Here is a 22,304-nt window from a genome sequence, read left to right as displayed (position 1 = left end):
ATTCTTGCATTTTATTTTTATGCACCTGCAAAACATTATCTGTAAATTTTGGATTCATGTTTGTAACTCATAATATCTATATATTTTTTCAACTTTAAGGTTTTGTCTAGGAATCCTTCCTTTCCATCCTCGTGGTTTAACTTTGAGATGAAAGTAAGAGCAGAATATGCTCACTGTTAAAACTAAACTTTAGCATCTTCGTACTGCATCATTTCTGCTGCTGTACCGAAGGACAATGACTCAGAGAAAGGGTGTCTGACCGAAACAACCTGTCATGGCAGCAGTCAGCAGAAAATTCAGCAGCTTTTACTGGAAATGCAAACACTGTCCCCTGGTGGTCAAACAAGCAGTTGGGAAACTTTGTCAAACGATAATCTTGTGTCTTTAGGTCAGAATTTTACTGGTGTTTATTTTCCTCCTGCTTATTTTCCTGTCAGTTGTATACTTATAGGACCAAGTATTTCTTAAGTTAGTCATTAAAAGAATAATGTTAACTTTTTGCATACTGTAAATCTGTAGAGCAAATGTGAATTGTGTTAGTGTAATTTTTTGTTAATGTATTTGCTAGATTTTACAGAATCGTACAGCAAAAATAAAGTTCGAAGTTGTTCCTTTTACTTTTAACTTGACTATTAATGCTTCTCATAAAAAATGTTATGATTAGTAAATATATTTTAACAGTTTATTGGAAAAACACTAAACCCACTTCAACCCATTTTTAAAATGTCTTTCCAGAAAGGTAATCCAGTCTAAGTAAAAATTGGTTTGTACATGAAAAATCTATTTTCTGGCAGATATTTTTTACTTGTTATAAAGAAAAAAATGTCTATGTTCAGCTCTATCAAAACTATTAATCTGGCTGTCTCAAAACCAATTGGGCTAATAGTTTAAAAAAGCATAATATTCTGTTCTGATAACAAGATGAAAAGTTTTCTATCATAAAAGTTTTGTTGTAAATTTGCTTTACTGACTGCAAGAGTGATAAACCAGCAGCTCTCATTTAGGATTTTTCTGCTTTGTGTTGATCATCCGTTTCTGTTGCATCAAGCTCTGACGCTCTGTTTTCACCACACATCTGTTTTTCTGTTCATTCTGTTCATGCTCTGCAGCTGCTGGATGCCAGGAGAACCAAGGTTTGTCCCTATGTTTGCACCGTGTCGTGTGCACAACATAGAGTCACCTTTCGTGTGCCGTGTATTTTTTTTTTTCCAGATACCTGACAATCCCTTTTTCTCCTAACCCTTTAACCTCCTTGGAGAACTGAATGATATCCCCTCAGTCCCTCATTTCTGCTGTCCTTCTTGCCCCTTGAATCCTGATGCTTCGACACAAAGACCTGGAGAACAGAAAGTCATGTTACTGCTCCACTGTAAGAATTCAAATCCATTTGTAGCCTGGGAAGGTGAATGACTTCAGGAGAAAAAGCTGTTTCTGTTCTCTAAGGGCCTAACTGGACCATTTTCAGTACATGGGTGGATCTTTGTTTTTCTTCTACGTCATTGGAGGAAAGTTATACTTCTAGCAAAACTAAACCTTTTGTCAGAAACGTGGTACAAATATCCTTACAGACAATAATATACACATGGGTGAAAAATGACATAACAATGGTAAAAACATGAAGTGTCAAAGTTACAATCCTATAACATTAGTTCAGTGGAGTACAAAATCCACCTGAGGAAATAAGTGTTTTAACAAAGTCACTGGTGAACATTTCACATTCATTTTTCCACCCTTCAAAATAGGGCTGGACAACATGGCTGGAAATCGTATCACGATATACGTTTCACATCAGTCGATATTGATAATTATTAAGTAGTTTTTTTGTTCTAAATATCTGAAGCATTACCAAACTGGTGGTGTGACCTTTCCTCTTTTATCCACAATTTCCCCTCGATTTGTTTTCTTCATTTTATCCTTTCACTCCACTCTGTTGTTGTTTATTTTTAAGCACTTATGAGGCATGGTGGCAAAACCTTAAGTTACTCTACAGGTTGTTGCTAGGTAACGAAAGAGTGAGTGAGATGCTAGGTAACCGAATAGCGAGTGAATTAGTTGATGCCACCAACCATGAGAGGTTGAGCGACTAAACACTTCCTCTACCTACATCCCCCAGAATACCGTGCAGTTCTGGATTGGAGTTCATAGAAATTATTGAATATTCTATCCGACATATTACCTATTGATATGGATCATGTGTCTACCACAATATATACTGTTATTGATTTATTGTCCAGCCCTACTTCCAAATAGACAAAAAACAAAACAACATCTTCTGAATATAGAACATGTTTTGATTTTTCAGGCAGACAATATAAAACATATTCTTCAGCTCTCACTCTCAGGGGAACTGGGTTAATCTAGTTAATCCATTAACAATTAATTAACCTAATGGCTATTTGATCACTTAAATTGAATAACAAAATAACCGCTTATTGCCTGTAAGTACATACAGGTTTATAAAAGTAAATCTTTCAGGGTTGGCAGTGGTGACACTGTGGTACATTGTGTATAGAGAAGTCTCAGTGTTGCACAAAACCACTCTGGATTTTCACTCCGGCCAGTCAAAGACAAGAAACTGAGGCTGCAATTCCCAGTTCCTATTTTTTATGGCTACTTCTAGCTGGACATTGCACCATGAAATGAAAATGACAGTAAGGTGAATGTACCTCAACGACCTCCGCAATCACCAGATCTCTGTCCAAGACAGAACCACTGGGATGTAATGAATATGAGATTCACAACATGAACATGCAGCTGACAAAACTGCAACAACTGCCTGGCAATATGATGTCAATGTGAGCCAAACTGCTTGAAGAAAGTTTAACTTGCCTCAGAGAAATAAGTCACATCTAAAGGCAAGCAGGGTTCCAATACTAGCAAGGTGTATTTAGTAAATAGCAGTGAGTATATATCATGCGCTCATTTTACCAGTTATTGGCTCATTTAAATTGAACAAATATATTTTTTTCTGTAGATTGTGGTCTTACTGTTTATTAAAAGACTATCTTAATCACTTTAGAAGAGTTCTTACACTGTAATTATTGTATTAACTGATCATTGTTGATCAAAGTTTTTATCAAAAGAAAACGAACCTCTTTCCCTGAATGTAAATGTTATTCTACATGTTTTACTAGTTGGTTGATTGTTCCTGAAGCACCAATACCGTTTTTTTTGTGTCATTTAAATACAAACTACTAAAATCATGACTGAAAATAATGGATGAATTTTAGCCCTGCATTTGCTCTTATTATATTCATCCCTTTCTTTAATTTGTCGTCTGTGTTTAGGTATTTTTGTGATCTTTAGTCCTGAAGAGACGTTTTCACTAAAATTAACTCCTAAGATATTTTCAAGACGTTGTAACTTATGGGAGTTTATATTTAGTTTTTAGTTCTTCCACAACCCGACTAGGCAGACATGTAAATATCCAGAATGTTTTGAACCGAGAACTGAGAGCTGCTTTTAGAGGTTAGAGTCACACAATTTCTGTCCCTTAGTGTCTAGTGGTAAAACAAGGAATTCTCCCTGGTCCTGGCATTCAAAGAAATAATTAATTGTTGTGTCAAACGGTGCTAATTCTTTGAAATCAGTTTTTAAAGGTGCTGCAATGTAAGTGCTGGTGTGTCATGGGTTAGGCCTTCCCAGTACTGCACATTTTGTCACTGATGTTAGTTTTGATTGAAATAAATGAAATTGGATTCTGTTTTATCCCTAAACGTGTTGGGTCTTTGTGTGTGTACACGTCCTTGTCTGTCCACGTCTCCTGCAGCATCTCCAAATGACCATCCAGGCTCTGCAGGACGAACTACGCACACAGCGAGACCTCAACCACCTGCTTCAGCAGGAGAGCGGAAACCGATCTGGCTCGGAGCATTTCACCACCATCGAGCTGACAGAGGAGAACTTCCGCCGGCTGCAAGCCGAGCACGACAGGCAGGCCAAGGAGCTCTTCCTGCTTAGAAAAACCCTGGAGGAGATGGAGCTAAGAATAGAGACGCAGAAACAAACACTCGGTGCCAGGGACGAGTCCATTAAGAAGCTGCTGGAGATGCTGCAGAGTAAAGGGCTGCCTCCCGGGCCGGGCAGGGTGACCGAAGAGGAAGAGCAGGAGAGAGCCAGGCGCATTGCTGAGGCCGAGGCCCAACTCGGACACCTGGAAGTAATTCTGGACCAGAAGGAGAAGGAAAACATCCATCTGCGAGAGGTACAGTGAAACAAACAGTATTTTAAATTTAGTATGCGTTTTTGTCACTAGATGGCAGTGCTGAGCATCATAAATTCAGTGCAGTCCTGTCTGCTCCTTGTGATACATTGATTATGTAACATGTACAAAAACTGTGGAGCACTTTTGTAAATGTGGGACCTTGAACAGAACAGATGGTTTGCATTGTATTATTATTATTATTATTATTTATCCTTTGCTCTTGTGTAGAAAAAGTTAGAAATGATTTCTCTTTCCCAAAAGGAACTGCACAGAAGAAATCAGCTTCATCAGGATCCAAGCAAAACCAAGGCCTTGCAGACCATCATAGAGATGAAAGTAAGAACTTGACTACACACAGCAGCTCCACATTTGTGTGAAAGCAAACGTTGTGTGTTCATACGCTCCCATTCTCAAGCCTTTCATTGTGTTTCCCAGAGAGGCTTTTGCTGGTGTGTGTTCTGCTGAATCTATTGTTGTCACTGCAATTTGCTGCAGCTGAGTCAATCACCGGCCTGGCATAACATCCCTCTCTCGCGTTCTCACACAAGGAACGGTGCTGTATCAGCTTTCAGAGCTTTTGTGCTAACTTGAACGACAGTCAACATTTGGTTTGTTGAAGAGGTTTGCGTCAAACTGAAACAAGAAAAGGTTTGTGACAGCCAATGTGATTCTTTTACAGTCAACTCTTCACATCGCTGACTGCAAACACAGAGCAGAGTTTGATTCTGCAAGAGCTCTGGAGGTTTATATAAAATTTTCCATCAAGATTTTTTTGGAGGATGCGTAGAGTTTCTTTTGCGTGCTTTCTGATCATGCGTATCTGAAGCTAAAGATCAGGAATGAACAGTTTGGAAGTAATTTTGCTCTATAAGGACTCAGTGAATCACTGAAATTAAAAGAGCTTGCAAAGCTAGTGATATCTGGTGAACTATTTCACTTTTTGTAAGCTTACGGTCAGAAAAAGTATTTTATCGTGACAGATCAACACAGGGTAATTTGTGAAGTAAAGCAAAAAGGACAATTGATTGTCAAAAGTTTTTACTAATAACAGTCGATTACCTCTTGCCTGCAGAAGTCGTCCACTTTATGAATGGAGTTTACTTATGCAAAGTACAGCTGTTTTGTAAAAGTAGAGGGTTAGTAAAGGACATTAATGACCAAATATCATGATGAAGACCAAGGAATTTAGCCTATTTGGGAAAAAATTTCCAAATGGGCAAATTTTAGTTGTTCACTTGCTGGGTCTTGCCTTCACGAAACAGTGACAAGATGTTTGGTGAACATAGTTGGTGAACATAGGTTATAGTTGAAAGAAAGCATAAATTAGTTCCGTTTAATGTCATGCTGCACATGGCCCTGAACACACTTTAGACAGTGAAACAGTGGTGTCAGCATTATGTTTTGGGAAAGGTTTTCTTAATAACAAAGGCTACATGAAAAGTTGACACAAGGGCAGAGTTATAACCTGGTAAAAACAACAACATCTACACTTTGCTTTGCACAGAGGGTCTGGGCTCTTAGCTACTGAGAAACGATGATTGCTTCCTGGAGGTGTGAACTCTGTTAAAGTTTTCAATTTTACCCAGTCCCTAACACTTGTCCGTGACGTATGTAATGTGGCAGTCTGATGCTATGAAGCTTACCAGAAATTAACTGCATGGTAAGCAGCCATCGTCCACTTTAAAGAGAGAAGTGCCAAGCTGAACCGGGTGGTTGTTAATGATAATTCAGTGTTTGGAAGCATGACCAACGTCGACTGAATGTCCTCGTTCACTTCCTCCGCTGCCATTACTGAAACTACAGGCAGATTAAAATGGAGCAGAAAACCGACATCAACAATAACTTCTCCTTCAGGGAAGTTATTGGTCCAGTTGAAATCCAAGTGAATGGGAGAAAGCCCAGCCTGTGAAGTGAAGTGAGTTTTGAATCAAGTAGAATAGCATAGGAAAGCAATGGCCATGCTAGCAGAGCTACAAGGAGATGGTTTAGGTTGCTATGAAAAAATAAGATTATCCAAGTGAAAATCAAATATCTTGTTCAAAAGCAAAGCAAAAACTGAACATGGAGAATCTGCACTCGAGTTCAAACTCTGTCAGAGTGTCACGTCTCTTTACCCAAGGACAGGACAGGACAAGCAAAAAAAAAAAGCTGTGAGAGGCAGAGAGCTGGCATGTCAACAGGCTGTCGTGAGACCTGCCTGCTCCTTATCTAGAAGTCATATTTGGCAGAAGAGCTTCAGAGTGGAAAAGAGAAACATATCCAGAAAATAAAGACCTAAAAAATACGTTCAACACAGTCACAATGTGCTGAGCACAAGATCCTGACTTTAGTCAAAATGACAACCTGTGACCAACATTTGAAAACTCATGTTAACCAGTGCATCCATCCAATCTGGCATATACAACCAGAAGTAGCAAATACTTCAGTCTGTAGATCTGCAAAGCTGGAAGAGTCATATATCCCTCAAAAAATGGTGGACTCAATCGCAGCAAAAGACTGATGTGGAAAAACTGACTCAGGAGAGCTGAATGCAAAGGTGTGCCACACCTTTAGATTATTATTTTCAAAACATTTTGAAACTATGGATCACTTTCCTTTCGCTTTGCAGTTATATACCACGTGGTTTCGGTCAATCAAGTAAAATCTAATTAAAAAGAAACTGAACTTTTTGTTTGTAACAAAACAAAACACGAAAAAGCTCAAGACAGTGTAGTAAAGCTTTTAAACTAATTATAGGTTTGAATCTAAACATATTATTCAGTATTGGAAAATATGAGAGTTTCTGGAGTGTACCCACAACAAATCCTATATTTAAGCTTCTGTTCATACTATTTTGTTAATCTGTCTTAGACTACTAAACACAGATGGAGAAAAGGATAAACTGTAGCTAATAAAAAAAGGGCATTCAATATCACTGTGACAGTGGAGAATATCAGGAACATCCAGCTACTGAGCTGCTGTAGACACCCCCAGCCTCACTGCAGAGGCCTGACATCACTTCCTCAAAATAAATCATGACATCATCGCTGAGCTGACACAGCCCCTCTCGCTTGGCTGCACCGGCCCAGCCTCCCACAGCCTGGTCATGTGACTTCAGGGCGCTCTGTACCCTGTTGATTATCATACAGGGCGAGGGAAGTCCCGCCCCCTCCTCCTTCTCCTTTTGCTCTGGAGGAAGACCCTGCTTCTCTCCTCTCTCCCGTTCTCTGTTGATGCTGATGGAAGCGCGAATAATCCTACCTCCTTCCCTCCCTCCCCCTCGTCTCCGTCCCTCCCGCCTTCTCTTCCTCCTCACCCACCAGAGACGGTGCACCGTATATAGCCTGCCTGCTGCTGCCATGGAAACAGGTGTGGTTGTTTATGACAGTGAGAGGCCAGTATGCAGGGATATGGAGAGACAGAGGGATGTACAGATGCAGGGACAAATAACGAGCACAATTCACTGACCAGGTCCGTGGGATAAAATCACTCTTCTCTGAAGGTACGGCGCCTCATGTCTGTTGCAGAATTGTCACTTCATTGATGTTCTTCTTGTAAGGTGAGATGCAGCAGCTGGGCGAAGTGCATGCACACGAGCGGCGCTCCATGCATTGACATTAAACTCCCAATCATTCATTTCTCATTACAACTCATCACCCATGTTGTTCAGCAGGCTGTGGCTGACCCTGCTAATGGCTATAAGTTCACAAGTTCACAAAGAGGAAGGAAGGACGATATTTAAAAAAAAAAAGAGAGAGAGAAAGGCAGGAAGAAGCAAGGTTGCTCTATGCTCTGCTGGAGAGGGAGATGAACCATGGCTAATCTTAAAGACGTAGTATTATTTATTTAAAAAGCCGTGAAGCTAAAGCTGGTCTCTCAGTCGCAGTCCAGAGACTTGATTCTGCATTTATCTGCAAGCCTCCACAGCTGAAGTAGAGCTTGTTACTTTTTCCTTTTTATTTTTTGCACGCCTCTCTCTGTTCCTGAAGGATCAGTCTGTGCTGGATGTGCACTCAATATTTCCCAATGGTGATTAATCCTTTGAGCCGCTGCAAAGAGCTGGGTAGAAAGCTTTTGATTTCCCCGACAGATACTGCAGTTGTTCTGAGCCAAACCAGAGAGCTTCTTCCATCCACTCCTTATCTCTCTGCATCTCCCCTTTTTACCTCTCTCCTGTCTCTCTGTCGGTCCAAATCGTTGCGGTCGCTTTCGGTCTTTGCATTTATTCGTGGACTCCTGTCCGTAGTTCTGGTTGTTTTTGCAGCACTCGGCTAGTGGAAATGCTGCTCTCGGTTTTGAGGTGTGTCTCTTTTGCGTGTTTGTCTGCAGGATACCAAAATTGCCTCTCTGGAGCGCAACATTCGAGATCTGGAGGATGAGATCCAGATGCTGAAGGCGAACAGCTTACTAAACACAGAGGATCGAGAGGAGGAAATCAAACAGATGGAGGTCTACAAGAACCACTCCAAGTTTATGAAGACTAAGGTAGAGGCCATGCGCATGCGGCTTCAGAAACAGGATCGCTCTTCTGTGTTTTTTCAGCTGAGATGATGATCCTTTTTTGCTCACAAACTTTGCTTATCTATTGTTCTTTGCTTTTTATGATGGAAACTTTTGTACATGTCATTTTGTTCTTTTTATTTGCACAATTGAAATCAATAACTGATCACAACAAATTCATCAGGAAACAAACAAAAGGTGTGAAAACCCCCTAAACAGCTGATTATGACTGTCACCTAACTTCAAAACACATGTTTATATTAATACAGGGGCTTTTTAAAACTGCACACGTCCCAGTTACAATGCAAGATTTCTATGACGTTTACAAAGAAATCCTTCATGTTTTCTAAACTTTTTCTAAAGATAGGACATATTCATTCTGCATGATTTAATTGAGGAGGAAACATGTAAGAAATAGAAAAATTACAATGATAGCAAAAATGTGCACAGCCTTAAACTAACACTTTGTTGAAGTTTTGAGAGAATGTGTTATGATATGATGAAGAAAACCGAGACCTGCTTTGCAATGATTCCAAATATTTTTCACACAGAAAATAAAAAACAACATTTCACCAAAAGAAAATCACACCTGGAGTGAAAGAGGATGTTGACACCATCGTGATGTGAACTTTTTTTGTTTTTGTTCAAAAGTTTTGACACAACATTATAAGATGGTATGCACACTTTCGACTGCAACTCTATATTGTCAAATCTGGCAAGTGTTTATATGCAGCATAAGAAGCAATTGCAGGAATCGGTGGTTGCTCCAAGTCAATTTATCTTCCTGCCAATTCACGTCCTCGTTTCATTACCACACAACTACAGAGGCATTCCTTTCTACTTGCACTTCCTACCTCTGAGCAGAAAACATTGTGCTAATTTAATGAAATCATCGAGCATGAACTTATTTTTTTTCTGGTGTTTTTCATCAATTATGAAGTTAGCCATAAATCGCTCAAATCCATCCATTAGTGCTTATCTTCCAGCAGTCTTTGGGTGAGAAATGAGGTTCACCCAGTTCATCAGAGGGCAACACAGACACACACAGGACAAAAAAATGTGCTCACACTCACCCCTAAGGTAACTTAAAGAGACCGCTCAACCCACCAGTCATGTTTTTTCTTTTTTTTTCTTTTGTTTTTTACTTTGCTTTATCTTTTAATTTGTTTTGTTTTTATTTCATGCTTTATGTCATGTTTTTTGGACAGTAGGAAGTGGGTGGAGTATCCAAAGAGAGCCCATACACGCACAAGGACAACATGCCCAAATCCTGTTATTCAATTGTATAGTATTCACTGAAAATTTTTATTTTTCACTGTATTCTTTTAGCTATGTTGGTTATTAACCATTTATAAAATTGCTGACTTTTAATAAATATGACCCCTGATCAAACCAAAATAACTCCAATCAACCTCCAGGTGGTGATTGCTATTTTTCAAGTTTTAAAACCACATTTACATAACAGGTAAAGCATAATAAATTCTACTAAAGACAACTTGTTAGATGGATCCATTTCGATGTTTTCTAAGCTATACAGGTATAAAATGATGAAGGGAGTTAAATGACCAGCTCTGTGCTGCCCACAGTGCTGGTTTAGAGGTTTCAGATTGTGTTTACACAGAGCTCTCCATATAAAACAGAACTAGTCACAGAGCAGCCACAGTTTTGTTGCTCTATTTTTAAACCTCTTTCCATCAATCATGAATAGGGACAATGTATAATGTATGACAAATGGTGGGGAGTCAGCCCAAAATGCATTTTTAATGAGAAAAAACTGTGTTGATGAAGATAGTAGTCCAACTGCAATGTATAGCTCACTGCTCACCCAGAAGTTTTTTTTTTTGTTTTTTTTCTCAGACATACACACACGTGTTCATTGGTAAAAAAAAAAAAAAAAAAAAAAAAAACGTCATATTGCTGATGTCTTGGTTCAGTCGGGAAGCTAAAAAGTTTTTTTTTTTTTTATTGTGTGTTGAACAGATTGACCAACTGAAGCAGGAGCTGTCAAAGAAAGAGTCAGAGCTGCTGGCTCTGCAAACAAAGCTAGAGACCCTCAACAACCAGAACTCAGACTGCAAACAGCATATCGAAGTGCTCAAAGAGTCTCTCACTGCCAAAGAGCAACGTGCTGCCATCCTCCAAACAGAGGTAGTGTAAAAAAAAAAATCCCTCACTTGTTTGCCAGCTAAACAAAACACAAACATTCCCATTTCCTCCTTGGGAAATTTTTAAAATGAAACATGAAACATTGCAGATGGTTGTTGCACCTTGTACTGTGTCAGGACATGTTATACAAAAAAATAACGGTGTCTGCATTAAGACTGCTGTCTTGCTAATACATGTCGTAAAGATGCAGGTCAATGAGGAAAAGTCAAATAAGCAGTTTGAACAAATGGTGTTTTTCTGCTGAGGCTTTAGAACAACCTTTTTTTTTGCAAGCAAGTAACTTGAGTCATCAGATAGAAAGCTGTTTACCCTAAATAGACTCAAGCATTTTACAAGCTCACAAAAAACATTGAAATTTGTTTATTTTTCTACTCCAAGTAAATCTTGCCTCCAGGCAATTTATACACACCAACATACACAAATCAATCCATTATTTTCTTGATTTCATTTATTTATTTCAAACATGTTTCTAAAAGCAAGAGAACAAGAAATCAGTAAGACAAACATGTGCATACATAACCAAGAACAAAATAAATTGATTACTGCTACTTTTCTGTTTGAAAAGCAGTGAGAAGAAGAGAACACCTATTTAATCCCACCCCTTATCTACAGGCAGATACATATTCAAGCATATGGATTCAAATTTGATCAGTAAAAAGTTTATAATTTAAAGAAATTCAGCCCATTTTGCATTGAGCCACATGCAAAATGGGCCTTTGGAGCTATTCCCCAATAGCTCCAAAGGCTATTGGGGAATAGCCTTTGGAGCTATTCCCCAAAACTGAGCATGCATGTGGCAACAGTGGGAAGGAACAACCCCATTTTGACAGGAAGAAACCTTCAGATGAACGCTCAGCTAACGACTGTCGGAGCGTCGATCTGCTGCGACCAACTGAGACTGAAACCGAATCACAAATGAAAGAATTTAAAGAGGCTATTAAAAGAAAGATTTGGTAGGTTCAACCATAATTAGGTAACTGTTTACCTCACATTTGTATATATCTTACAAGTGAAAGGTATTCACATTTGTTTAAGTACCTTAAATTTGATATGGTCATATGTTGTGTAATTATGTTTCTAAATTCACAAACAAATAGCTGTAACTGATGCATTTTTCAGTTTAATACTAAAAAAAACAAACAAATGAATTAGGGATCGAATGGCTTTCTCACATTTGTCCCTCCATTTCTTTACTTGGGCAGAAAACCAAGACCTGGACTCACTTTGTGCAGTGAGTATGCTTCCACAAAGTGCCAACAGAACCACTGGGTTGATAAGAAAATTTAATTTAGTGCTGAAAAATTATTTATGGGTTAAAATTATTGCTTTTTCGCCTGCCCTGTCATTGCACTAAATGTGTGTGAGCAAAAATAACTAAATTCATACTCATTATACACCAGTCAGGCAAAACATTGCAACAGGTGAAGGGAGGAGCACTTGTTATCTCTCCATCATGACATCTGTCAGCAGGTCGGACATATTTCAGGAACAGTTTCTCCTCAATGTCGAAGCACGAAGAGGGAAAAACTGGAAACCACAAGGATTTAAGCAAATTGAACAAGAACCAAGCAGTGATTGGGTGGCAGCATCTCCAAACTGCAGCTCATATCTGCAGTGTTCGTGTCTTCCAGGTCCGCAGCGGTCAACATCAATCAACACTTGTCCAAGAAAGCAACAATGTGGCCAAGGGTGGCCAAGGTTCAATGATACATGCGGGGAGAGAAGGCTGGCCTGGATGGTCTGCTCCAGAAAATAGAAACTCACTTTGCCGGAGACGTTATCGCTGGTCCTGATAGAAAGGTGTCAAAAACACGCAGTGGGTCACAGTTTGCTAGAAAGAGGTTGTTGGGAGATCATTTTTGAGACCAAATGTTTGACTTGAGCAGCTTTCCTAGCACCACAGCCTCAACATTTGATTTAAAGAAATAACCCCGGAGTTGTTTTCTGCATTAACTGACTTCAAGGTGAAATATCGCTTCTAGAATCTCTCTATGTGTCACTTAAAAGCTGGATGAATTGGAACGTTCTTCTAAAATATCAACGGCACTGAGAAGCACATTCGATAAAAACAATACAGTAATCACTGTGACTTTTTCTAAGCTATTTGAGTGTGTGCCGTTCTTCAGGTTGATGCTCTACGTCTGCGTCTGGAGGAAAAGGAGTCCTTCCTGAACAAGAAAACTAAGCAGCTGCAGGACCTGACGGAGGAGAAGGGAACTCTCGCTGGAGAGATCAGGGACATGAAGGACATGCTGGAGGTTAAAGAAAGGAAGATTAATGTCCTGCAGAAAAAGGTGAGAGGAGCATAGAAAAGATATCGTCCTGTTTAAAAGTTGAAGTTGAGGAAAAATAGCTGAATCTGTTGTATTATTTTGCTATCGAAATCTCTGGAGCGTGTGGGTGTAACTTGTAGTATCACTCTAGGAGTCATCTGAAATTTCAAACAAACAGCGATGCAGTGGGATGTTTTATCAGATCACTGCTTCCTGGACTAAAGCAGTCACTCAATGAAAACACAAAGCAGACTGTTTACTCTCTCCAAGATGAGTGGGAGTTTTTCTGAGAGGTCCACAAAAAAGAAAAAGAAAAAAAAAAAAAAAGACATTTACTTCAACTGCTTACCTTTAAAATGTGTCTATCTAATTATGACAAAGTGATCACTAATTGACTTTTTTATTATCTAGCTGTGTGTAAAATGTTAACTTGTTAAACATTCACAAAGCCGGGATTTTAGATCAACTTTTCTCCCACTATCTGCCTCCTCCTCCTTCTGCTTCTTTGCTGAACTGTTTTCCATAAACTGATCAAGACCCGTTTCTTCTAGGCAGTCTAATTATGGCTTCCTACCATAACAAGAACAAACGTGTGACGAAGAGGCAGAAAACATTTTTTATAACCAGCTCAAAACCCTAACAAGATGGAGGCATCAAATCTTTAGGAACATCACACTGTAACTTTTAAGAAGGTATTTTTAAATCCTTAGATAATGAAGATGGTTTAAAAGTGCAGCTACAGAGTGTAAAAAATGAAAAAAGAAAAAAAAAGACTATTTGTTTTAACTGATGAAGATAAAGAGAACTGACTGAAATTTATCAGATTTTGAAAAAATGTCATATTTAATGATATTGCAAACAGAACCAGTGTAATGCCCTTGTTACATCCGACAATACATCATTGTTACATAATATCAAACAAAAAAGAAAAACTTGTGTTGCTTTCCAGTCCATCATTACACCCTGTTAACTTTTTTTTGCTAATGGAGACATAAAAATGATTTTGTTCTGCTCAATAATTCATTTGATTTTTGTTTGTTGAAATTTGCAGTATGTTTGCAATTGTATGTTTTTATTTATTTTTTGTCTTTTTCTGGATCTATGTGAATTACCTCCAGCTTTCACAAAACACTTCATTTCAAAATATTTTTCACTGTTTGTGTATCACCAACGATCTTTAAGAATCTTGCACCTTTCCCTGTAATTTTTCATTTAAATTATCGGGCTAGCTGTGTTATCACAAAGAGCTGCATTGTGGTTGTCAGTGTTGTTTACGCAGTATAATCTGTCTTTGTTTGGGTTTTAAGAATCAAATTCGTATGCACCATTTGTTTCACGCTCCTTTAGCAAACCGATGTGCCCGTCTGTTTGAGTTCCTCCTGTTATCTGTGTTTACAGTTTCCTATCTTAGAGGTTCAGGTTAAAAATAAATAAAAAAATATGTCAATTAAACTGAAATTTAATAAATCAAATAAAAAAATAGGAAATTTGATTTGACACGACAACATCCCAAATGTTTTAGCTAATATCTGAAAAAACGTTGGTTTCCTGTGAAAACACGACAGAAAAACGTTGCAATTCTTTATTAGATTACAGAAACAATATCTCGGCTGGTCTGACAGCTGCAGCTCATCCAAAATGCTGCGCCCAGAGTTTAGTCTGCCACAAGCAAAATCCCTCATTTTAGACAAGTTTTTAAATCACAGCGCTGGGTTCCTGTTTTCAAAGGCCAAAGACTCTGACTAATGAACTGTTTGCTGGTTCACTGATTATTGATTGAATTGTTATATTGGCAAATAGATTTGGATTTAAATTAGCCTATTAAACCTGCATTTTAAAATGCTTTTCAGTGCTGGCATACCGTGCTCTGTTTGAAGAAAAAAACTATTTATTTATATATATTTTTTGCTTTCTTTTAGTTTTGTTTTGTTGTTGTCCTGCAAAGCACTCTGGATAACCCCACTTATGAATGGAGCTACATTACATGAATAAACTTGCCTTGCCTATATTAGCAAGAAAATGAAAGCTTTTTGTTTACTCAAACTGGTTTGTCTCCTCATATCCTGGATGTGGCCAGGATTGTTTAACATAACCTGACGTAACATAAATAAGCATAACTTTGTTTGCACAAGAGAAAAAAAAAAATAATTCGGTCCCTGCTTTTTGGAAAGACGTTGCAAGTATCACATTCACAGACTCTCTCTTTCCAACATCATTTACTGGAAAATATATTTTCTTTGCATATCAAGAGGCAGTATAAGAATGGAGGCCCAATAAATGTTGAATGTGGAATCCAAAAACATCAAACATAAGATTAATATCAGCAGTGTCAAACATATTCTCAAATATAAGGAGAAAGCTGAAACACAAACAATGACCTTGACTAAAAATGTAAAAGGATGTTAGCATATTTAGTAATGTAACCAGGAAGGGATCAATCAGCATACTGGAAGTTGCAGTAACAGTCGTGATTTAGGACTAAGACCACACCAGCAGCAATGATTCATTTGGACATTTGGTTCAAATAAAAAATGGAAACTGAAGGGAAGAAAAAAGGAACTAAAAAGTTTTTATAACCTGGAAATAAACTAATCAGCCCAGTAGATATGCAAGTAAAGGCCAAAATTAAAACCCACTGACCACAACAGTTTTATTCCCAGTTGAATTTGACATAATTTCACAAACCTTTAGGGTTATAAAAAGCATTATAAGAAGCATAAATCCAATGCTTACATGGTTACAGCATGCTTATATAAGCCAAAAAAGCTGTATTATAAAAGTCCAGGCTTTTTAAATTGTTTTTCTGGCTACTTCAACCTTAAATAATGCTTTGTGCAACTGTGCTATTATGCTTTGTTCTGTTTGAATGAAACAGATTGAGAACCTGCAGGAGCAGCTGAGAGACAAAGACAAGCAGCTGGGAAACCTCAAGGACAGGATCAAGTCTCTGCAGACCGACTCCAGTAACACAGACACTGCCCTGGCCACCCTGGAGGAGGCGCTCTCAGAGAAGGTGCAACGTCGAGATCTGATTTGTTGGTTATGGTTTTTACTTCTCTTTGTGTTACAGTCTTGCACATCAGTATGATCACACAATGTAAACACAGAAATTATGGCAAGAAACGCAAATATTGGGAAACATGAAACTCATGAATAAAACCTTCTGGTTTGAGGTTACATTCAGGAGCTACAGCTCTGGGAAAAATGAAGAGCCCAGTGCACTGAACCCTATTGAAAACCTCGATTTCTGAACTCTTCCTAAAATGTTATTGTTATTTCTGAATGAATATTAACTTGTTGTGGTAACACTTTATTTGAAGGGGTGTGCATATGACTGACACAACACTGTCATAAACATGACATAACACTTGTCATGAACATAAAGAAGTCTTTATGAATGTTTATGACAGCTGTCATGAAGTGTCATTTGGTAAATAATGACTCTTTTAATGCAAAGTTGCTCTAAACGTTGCTTTGAAAGTCCATTAAAAATGCCAACTTTGCATTAAATTATCATAATTTACAAAATCATGCAAGGTTGGCATTTGTAATGCTAACTTTTAGAGCAACTTTGCATTAAAAGTGTCATTATTTACTGAATAACACTTCATGACAACTGTCATAAACATTCATAAAGACGTCTTTATGTTCACGACAAGTGTTATGTCAGTCTTATGCACACCCCTTCAAATAAAGTGTTACCCTTGTTTTCTTTGCATTGTTTGGGGTCTGAAAGTACTGCATTTTTTCCATTATTTTGACCATTTCTCATTTTCTGCAAATAAATGCAACATGTTTGCTTGGACTTTCAGAGACTTGTCGTCAGTAGTTCATAGAATAAAAGAACAAAGTTCATTTCACTCAAACATATACCTATAAAAAGTAAAATCAGAGTTGCATAGTGAATCACTGATGAATCAAGTGTCTTAAATTTGTGAACTCTTCCAACCATGTTGGATAATTATTCCAAATTTTCCTTGCACAAAAGAACTTTGATGGTGAAGCTTCAGGCTTTCATTGAACACATTTTCTTTGTCGTTCCAAAATAAAAAATAAAAAAAAGCTAGGAACATTTCAAGGATGTTAGATTGCTTTTAAAGACACAATCATTTTGCGATTACATATTTATCATCAAGATACGACAGATTGTGTTTCAGTCATTTAATTTAAAATATAGATGTAATTATCTTGTTATCTTTTCAAAGCAATTTCAAAACATAATTTTGACATATTTTTTTATATCGTTTCAACATCGACTGCAAACTTTAGTGGTTGAAAAGCTGCATTCACTGATTATTTTAGAATCACATTAACTAGTGGGCATTTACGTTTTTGTTTCATTTTGTTAGGAGAGAATTATTGAGCGATTAAAGGACCAAAGAGAGAGAGAAGACAGAGAACGTCTGGAAGAAGTGGACTCCTATAAGAAGGAGAACAAAGAGCTGAAGGAGAAGGTCAACAACCTGCAGATAGAGTTAACAGAGAAGGAGGTAGGTGTGAGATCGTCTGTGCGAGGGCGTCGGGGTGAATCCACATGCCTCTCTCTCTGTGTTTCTCTGTAGAACATCCAGCTCTCCTCTGTAGTGCATCCACTAAGTGCCTCTCTCACCAGCTGTCTCCTCTGATTCTGTGGCCTTTTCACACCTGCTGACAAGGCAAGGCTGCTGGATTTAAACGTGTTGATTGTGTTCATTGTCTACCTGCAGTCTAGTCTCATCGATCTCAAAGAGCATGCATCATCCCTGGCATCCTCTGGCCTCAAGAAGGACTCCAAACTCAAGTCCCTGGAAATCGCCATCGAGCAGAAAAAAGAGGAGTGTAGTAAGTTGGAGACGCAGTTGCAAAAGGTAGGTGTTTGTCCTTGTCTTGGTGAAAGTTCACTCATCAACATGTTTTACAGGTGATCATTTTGATCTAATTAATGAAACCAGTAAGTACTTGTTCATGTACCTGTTCAAATTAATTCATTTTTGGAGGAAAAAGCCACCAGAATTGAAGCTCCACCATCCTCTGGCACATCCTATTTTGAAGACTTGTAAAGAAAGGATTGGCGTGTTTGGTGGCTCAGTTGGTAGCGAGGACGCACCGTGTGCAGATGCTGGAGTCCTCGATTCCTGCTCTCTGAATATTTGCCACATGTCGTTCCTTTCAAACTGGTCAGTGAAGTCCTCTAGCGCCAGAAGATGGAAGGATTAAACATGATCAAATAGATATATACAGTTAGCTAAATAAAATGAACATTTAAAAGAATGTGCTCCTTAATTTTGTCACAAACTTCAATGTGTTTTATTCTACTTTGTGTGATAGATCACCACAAAGTAGTGTATAATAATGAAGCTAAGTAACGACACATGATTTTTACAAATAAAATCTAAATGTAGATAGGATTGGTGGAGAGGATCAGTTTCACATGTCGGTATTGACTGATCGCTGATCTCCCAAAGTTAAGGGAAATTAAGCTGATTTGTTGGTGCTGATTTGTTTGAACACTTAATAAAAAACTGTTCAGTATCCTCACCTAAAACCACATACTAGGCAGGAAGAAAACCATTGTTAAAAGACAGTATCAAGAAGTCTCGTTCACATTTTATAGGAAAACTAACATTGACATTATGATGAACACGCCATCCCTACTGTGCCTCATGGGCTGGTGATGATGCTCTTTTTTTCTTTTTTTTTTTGCAGCTGACCTGAATTTATTGTAAAATGAATGGAATTAGAGAAAGTGTGAAAAAAGTTTTTTTTCAATTTTTGGAGAAATGAACAAAATTGAAATAAACCAGGAAAATGTACTTTGATTTTGTTGTTTCACAAACTGTTGAACATTATAAAACTCTGTCGTTTGATTTGCTAATTCTGTTTTGGGAGTAGGAAGAGGTCACTGAAAGCTTGTCTGAACAAGAGTCTTGATCCAGCGTTACATAAATCACAGCTCTGTAGGATCCTGGCTGCCATCACTTTCTCTCCTCTGCTGCGAGCTGCTGTACTTTGTCACAGTGCTACGCAGAACAAGGAGTCCCTCCATCTTCTTTGTCTCCATGACCCACAGACCGTCCCAGCGTCTGTCCGTCTGTCGTCATCGGTGTTTTACTGCTGTTAACCTTAAACGACACGTTCAGTGCTGAAACTGTGTTACTCTGCCATCAAACGTGTATTATGTCTGATCCTACTGTTATCTCATCTGGCTCAAACTAAGCCCTAACACCTAACTCTCCCTGAACCCTCCCACCCCTCCTTTCTAATGTCCCTTCCTCGACCCCCCTCTGTTGGCAATGTAGCAAGCTGAGCAGCTATTCAGTCACATGAACAATCCTGTAAGTCCCTCTCTTGAGGCCTGCGAGGCGCACATTGAAAGCATGAGGACACTGAGAAGCTCTTTGAAATATGCTAGATATGGTGATCATGGCGAGTCCCAGCACAGACACTGCTTTCCCCCATCGACATGCATGTTGCCCATTGCACTGTGCGGGTATTACAAGCTTCAGACTGAACAGAGAGTCCTGTGCAATGTCCTCTTACAGTGATTAATGTCTGTGTGTGTGTGCGTGTGCGTGTGCGTGTGCGAATATAGTGTTACACAGTCAAAGTTATTATTATTTTTTTGTTCTGTTGTATTTATTGTCAGCTGAAATTAACACAATTCCCACATTACTCAATAACATTTCTAAGGATTTATTCCTTTAGTTTTTATTAAAACTCAGGTATTCTTTTAGGTAACGCTAATATTTTAAGATTTCATTGGTCCAGCAACGTTAGCCTTCAGCAAAATTATATTTGCACTTATAAAGTTTTCAAGTCAAAACGGATGCTTAAATTATCCAGACAACCATTAAAATATGCAATTTTAAGTCAGAGGGAAAAAAACACATTTAATCATTTTTGTTATATGTATGCAAAATAATGAAAGAAATAGGTTCAGTATACTAAAGTTTTTAAGAGGGATTTATAAAAGCTATGATTTATGAATTCTTTCTCCGACTGTCTGCCTTCCTGCAGCTTTAAGTGTCACACGCTGCATCAGGAAATTATCCACACCATTGAACTTGGAAATTTTTTGTCACATTGCAGTCACAACAAGAAAATATTTTGTTGTGACTTTATGTGGTCAACCATCATGAAGTAGAAAATAATTGCAAAGTGGAGGCAAATTGATACATTTTAGTTTTTATGTACAAGTAACGCCATCATTATGTGAAAACCCATAGTGCAAACTACTGCCTTCAGAGTTCACCTACATTAAATAGAGCCCATGTAAGTTAATCTCAGTGTTAAGCTAACTGTACTACGATGGCATCAGCTCTGGAGGCGCTGCAGAGATTTACGGCTCAGGTGTGTTTATGTAAGAGTGGCAAAAATGATCTTGTTCAAAAGTAATTCTTAATAAGTTTGCGACTTGCCACCAGCTGCATAGGAGACACAGCAAACATTTTAAATATGTTTTAGCACATTTTTAGTTGATCTTTAATGATGCTGTGCCTAGAAAATAAGTTCAGCAACAACAAATGTGAGACCTGAGGCTGTAATTTCCCTGGTTGTGAACGTTTTTGAAAAATTGATCACAATTAATCTGAGCATCCAAAGACAAATCAGATCCTTTACAGCGTGCATGAAGATGGCAAAGTTTACGATGCAGTTTTAACATTTACAATGCTTGTGTAAACACACCTATCACCTCAGCTTTCATGCACTCTTGCTATGTTCAGATTTTCCGTCGGCTTCTGCACATCAGCTCTTTACTAATGTTAAACTTTGTAAAGGTGTTTTGGATGGATTTTTAAAACTTCTGGTTGATAGGTCCCACATAAGACTTTAACTTTCTGGAAAACTACAACATCCCAATAGTAGCAGCATGGTAGTGGCAGGATCATGCTGTGGGGTTTATCTTTACGAGGGACTAGGAAGCTGAGGAAAGTAGAAGATGGGTGGATGTAAATACAGACCAATCCTGGAGGAACAACTTAAGACGCCTCAAACAACCGAGACGTGAGACCCTCCAGGAGACGCATAAATCTCCACTGCTTTGTGTTGGTTTATTACATAAAATCACACAAAAATGAAATAAACTTTGTCATTATAATGAGACAAAATGGGGTTAAACATTAACAATAAATACTTTTGCATAATCTCAATTCACTTAAAGATTCTGACTGATGAGCAATGACATAATTAAGTTTTTTTTTTATCCCCACATGCTAAAAATATTAACGATAAATTGCTCCAATTTCTTTTTCTGCACACAAGTCAGTTTACAGATGCAAACACTGTTTCAGCTCTGTTGGGTTTGCATGATTCGTTGCATGTCGTTATTGTTGCAGCGCTTCTCGTTTCTCTCAGTGTGGTGCTGGTAGCGTTTGTTCGAGCCGTGGGTGGAGATCGCTGCTGTGTTTTGGCGGATGGCTCTGTAAAACTTTGCACCATACGTGAATCTGTTTGCTTCCCCAAGGGTGATGTGTACCTTTGCAGTAAATTTAATTGAAAATTCAATCATAGTGGTGATGAGATTTGTCGAACGTGACCAAAATTGAGTCTTGGCTTTGGTTATTTGTGATCATCTTGTTCTTTTCTGAATATTTAATAGATTTTGTCAGGTTTTTTTTTTTTTTCTGTACACGTAGGACAAACATGCACACTGTAATGCACTCTGCATACTAACCAAGTGACAGATGACTGTGAGACTCAGAGGGACATTTAAATTGAGCTAAATAATAGCTCTGCTAAAGCTAATGAGCCAGCACCAGTAATGATGGCCTGGTTCACAATGTTTACTCAACTCTTCACTATATTGCATTCACAGAGACAGAGAGACAGAGACAGATCTACCACAAGACTTTAGAGCACAGTAAAATCATTGTGAGCTGCTCTCCATGCCTCTTTTGGCTCGTCAATGTGAACTGACTCTGTGCATCTTTCCTTGGTACACGGATGCAGAAAGCTCACGAGGTGGAGCAGCAGCACTCGGGCCCCCGAGGAAACCCGGAGTACGTGGACCGAGTAAAGCTTCTGGAAAAGGAAGTGGGCTATTATAAAGACGAGGCAAGCAAGTCTCAGTCGGAAGTGGAGAGGCTTCTGGACATCCTGAGAGAGGTGGAGACCGAGAAGAATGACAAGGACAAGAAGATTGCTGAGCTGGAAAGGTGAGTGAAACAAATCTCTTCTACCAGTTATTCAGGATTTAGTAAAAA

General features: G+C 38.5%; 1 protein-coding gene across 8 annotated transcripts in view; it reads left to right on the top strand.

The window, feature by feature from the left end:
* Positions 1-22,304, top strand: part of erc2 (ELKS/RAB6-interacting/CAST family member 2) — a 49,646-nt gene that overhangs the window by 12,975 nt on the left and 14,367 nt on the right. For 5 of the 8 annotated variants that reach the window (XM_008409674.2, XM_008409673.2, XM_008409672.2 and 2 more), the window contains exons 3-13: positions 1,110-1,133; positions 3,770-4,204; positions 4,466-4,540; positions 8,513-8,668; positions 10,664-10,831; positions 12,976-13,143; positions 15,998-16,135; positions 17,472-17,612; positions 17,829-17,969; positions 19,401-19,436; positions 22,051-22,256. In XM_008409674.2, coding sequence (XP_008407896.1) covers positions 1,110-1,133; positions 3,770-4,204; positions 4,466-4,540; positions 8,513-8,668; positions 10,664-10,831; positions 12,976-13,143; positions 15,998-16,135; positions 17,472-17,612; positions 17,829-17,969; positions 19,401-19,436; positions 22,051-22,256 — 1,688 coding nt within the window. The remainder of the gene's footprint in view (positions 1-1,109; positions 1,134-3,769; positions 4,205-4,465; positions 4,541-8,512; positions 8,669-10,663; positions 10,832-12,975; positions 13,144-15,997; positions 16,136-17,471; positions 17,613-17,828; positions 17,970-19,400; positions 19,437-22,050; positions 22,257-22,304) is intronic. The other 3 variants (XM_008409675.2, XM_008409676.2, XM_008409677.2) reach the window with 3 other exon arrangements.

The sequence above is a fragment of the Poecilia reticulata genome, linkage group LG5, assembly GCF_000633615.1.
Source record: "Poecilia reticulata strain Guanapo linkage group LG5, Guppy_female_1.0+MT, whole genome shotgun sequence".
Taxonomy (NCBI): domain Eukaryota; kingdom Metazoa; phylum Chordata; class Actinopteri; order Cyprinodontiformes; family Poeciliidae; genus Poecilia; species Poecilia reticulata.
The sequence above is the reverse complement of the archived record's forward strand: the minus strand, read 5'-3'. Positions and strand labels throughout refer to the sequence as shown.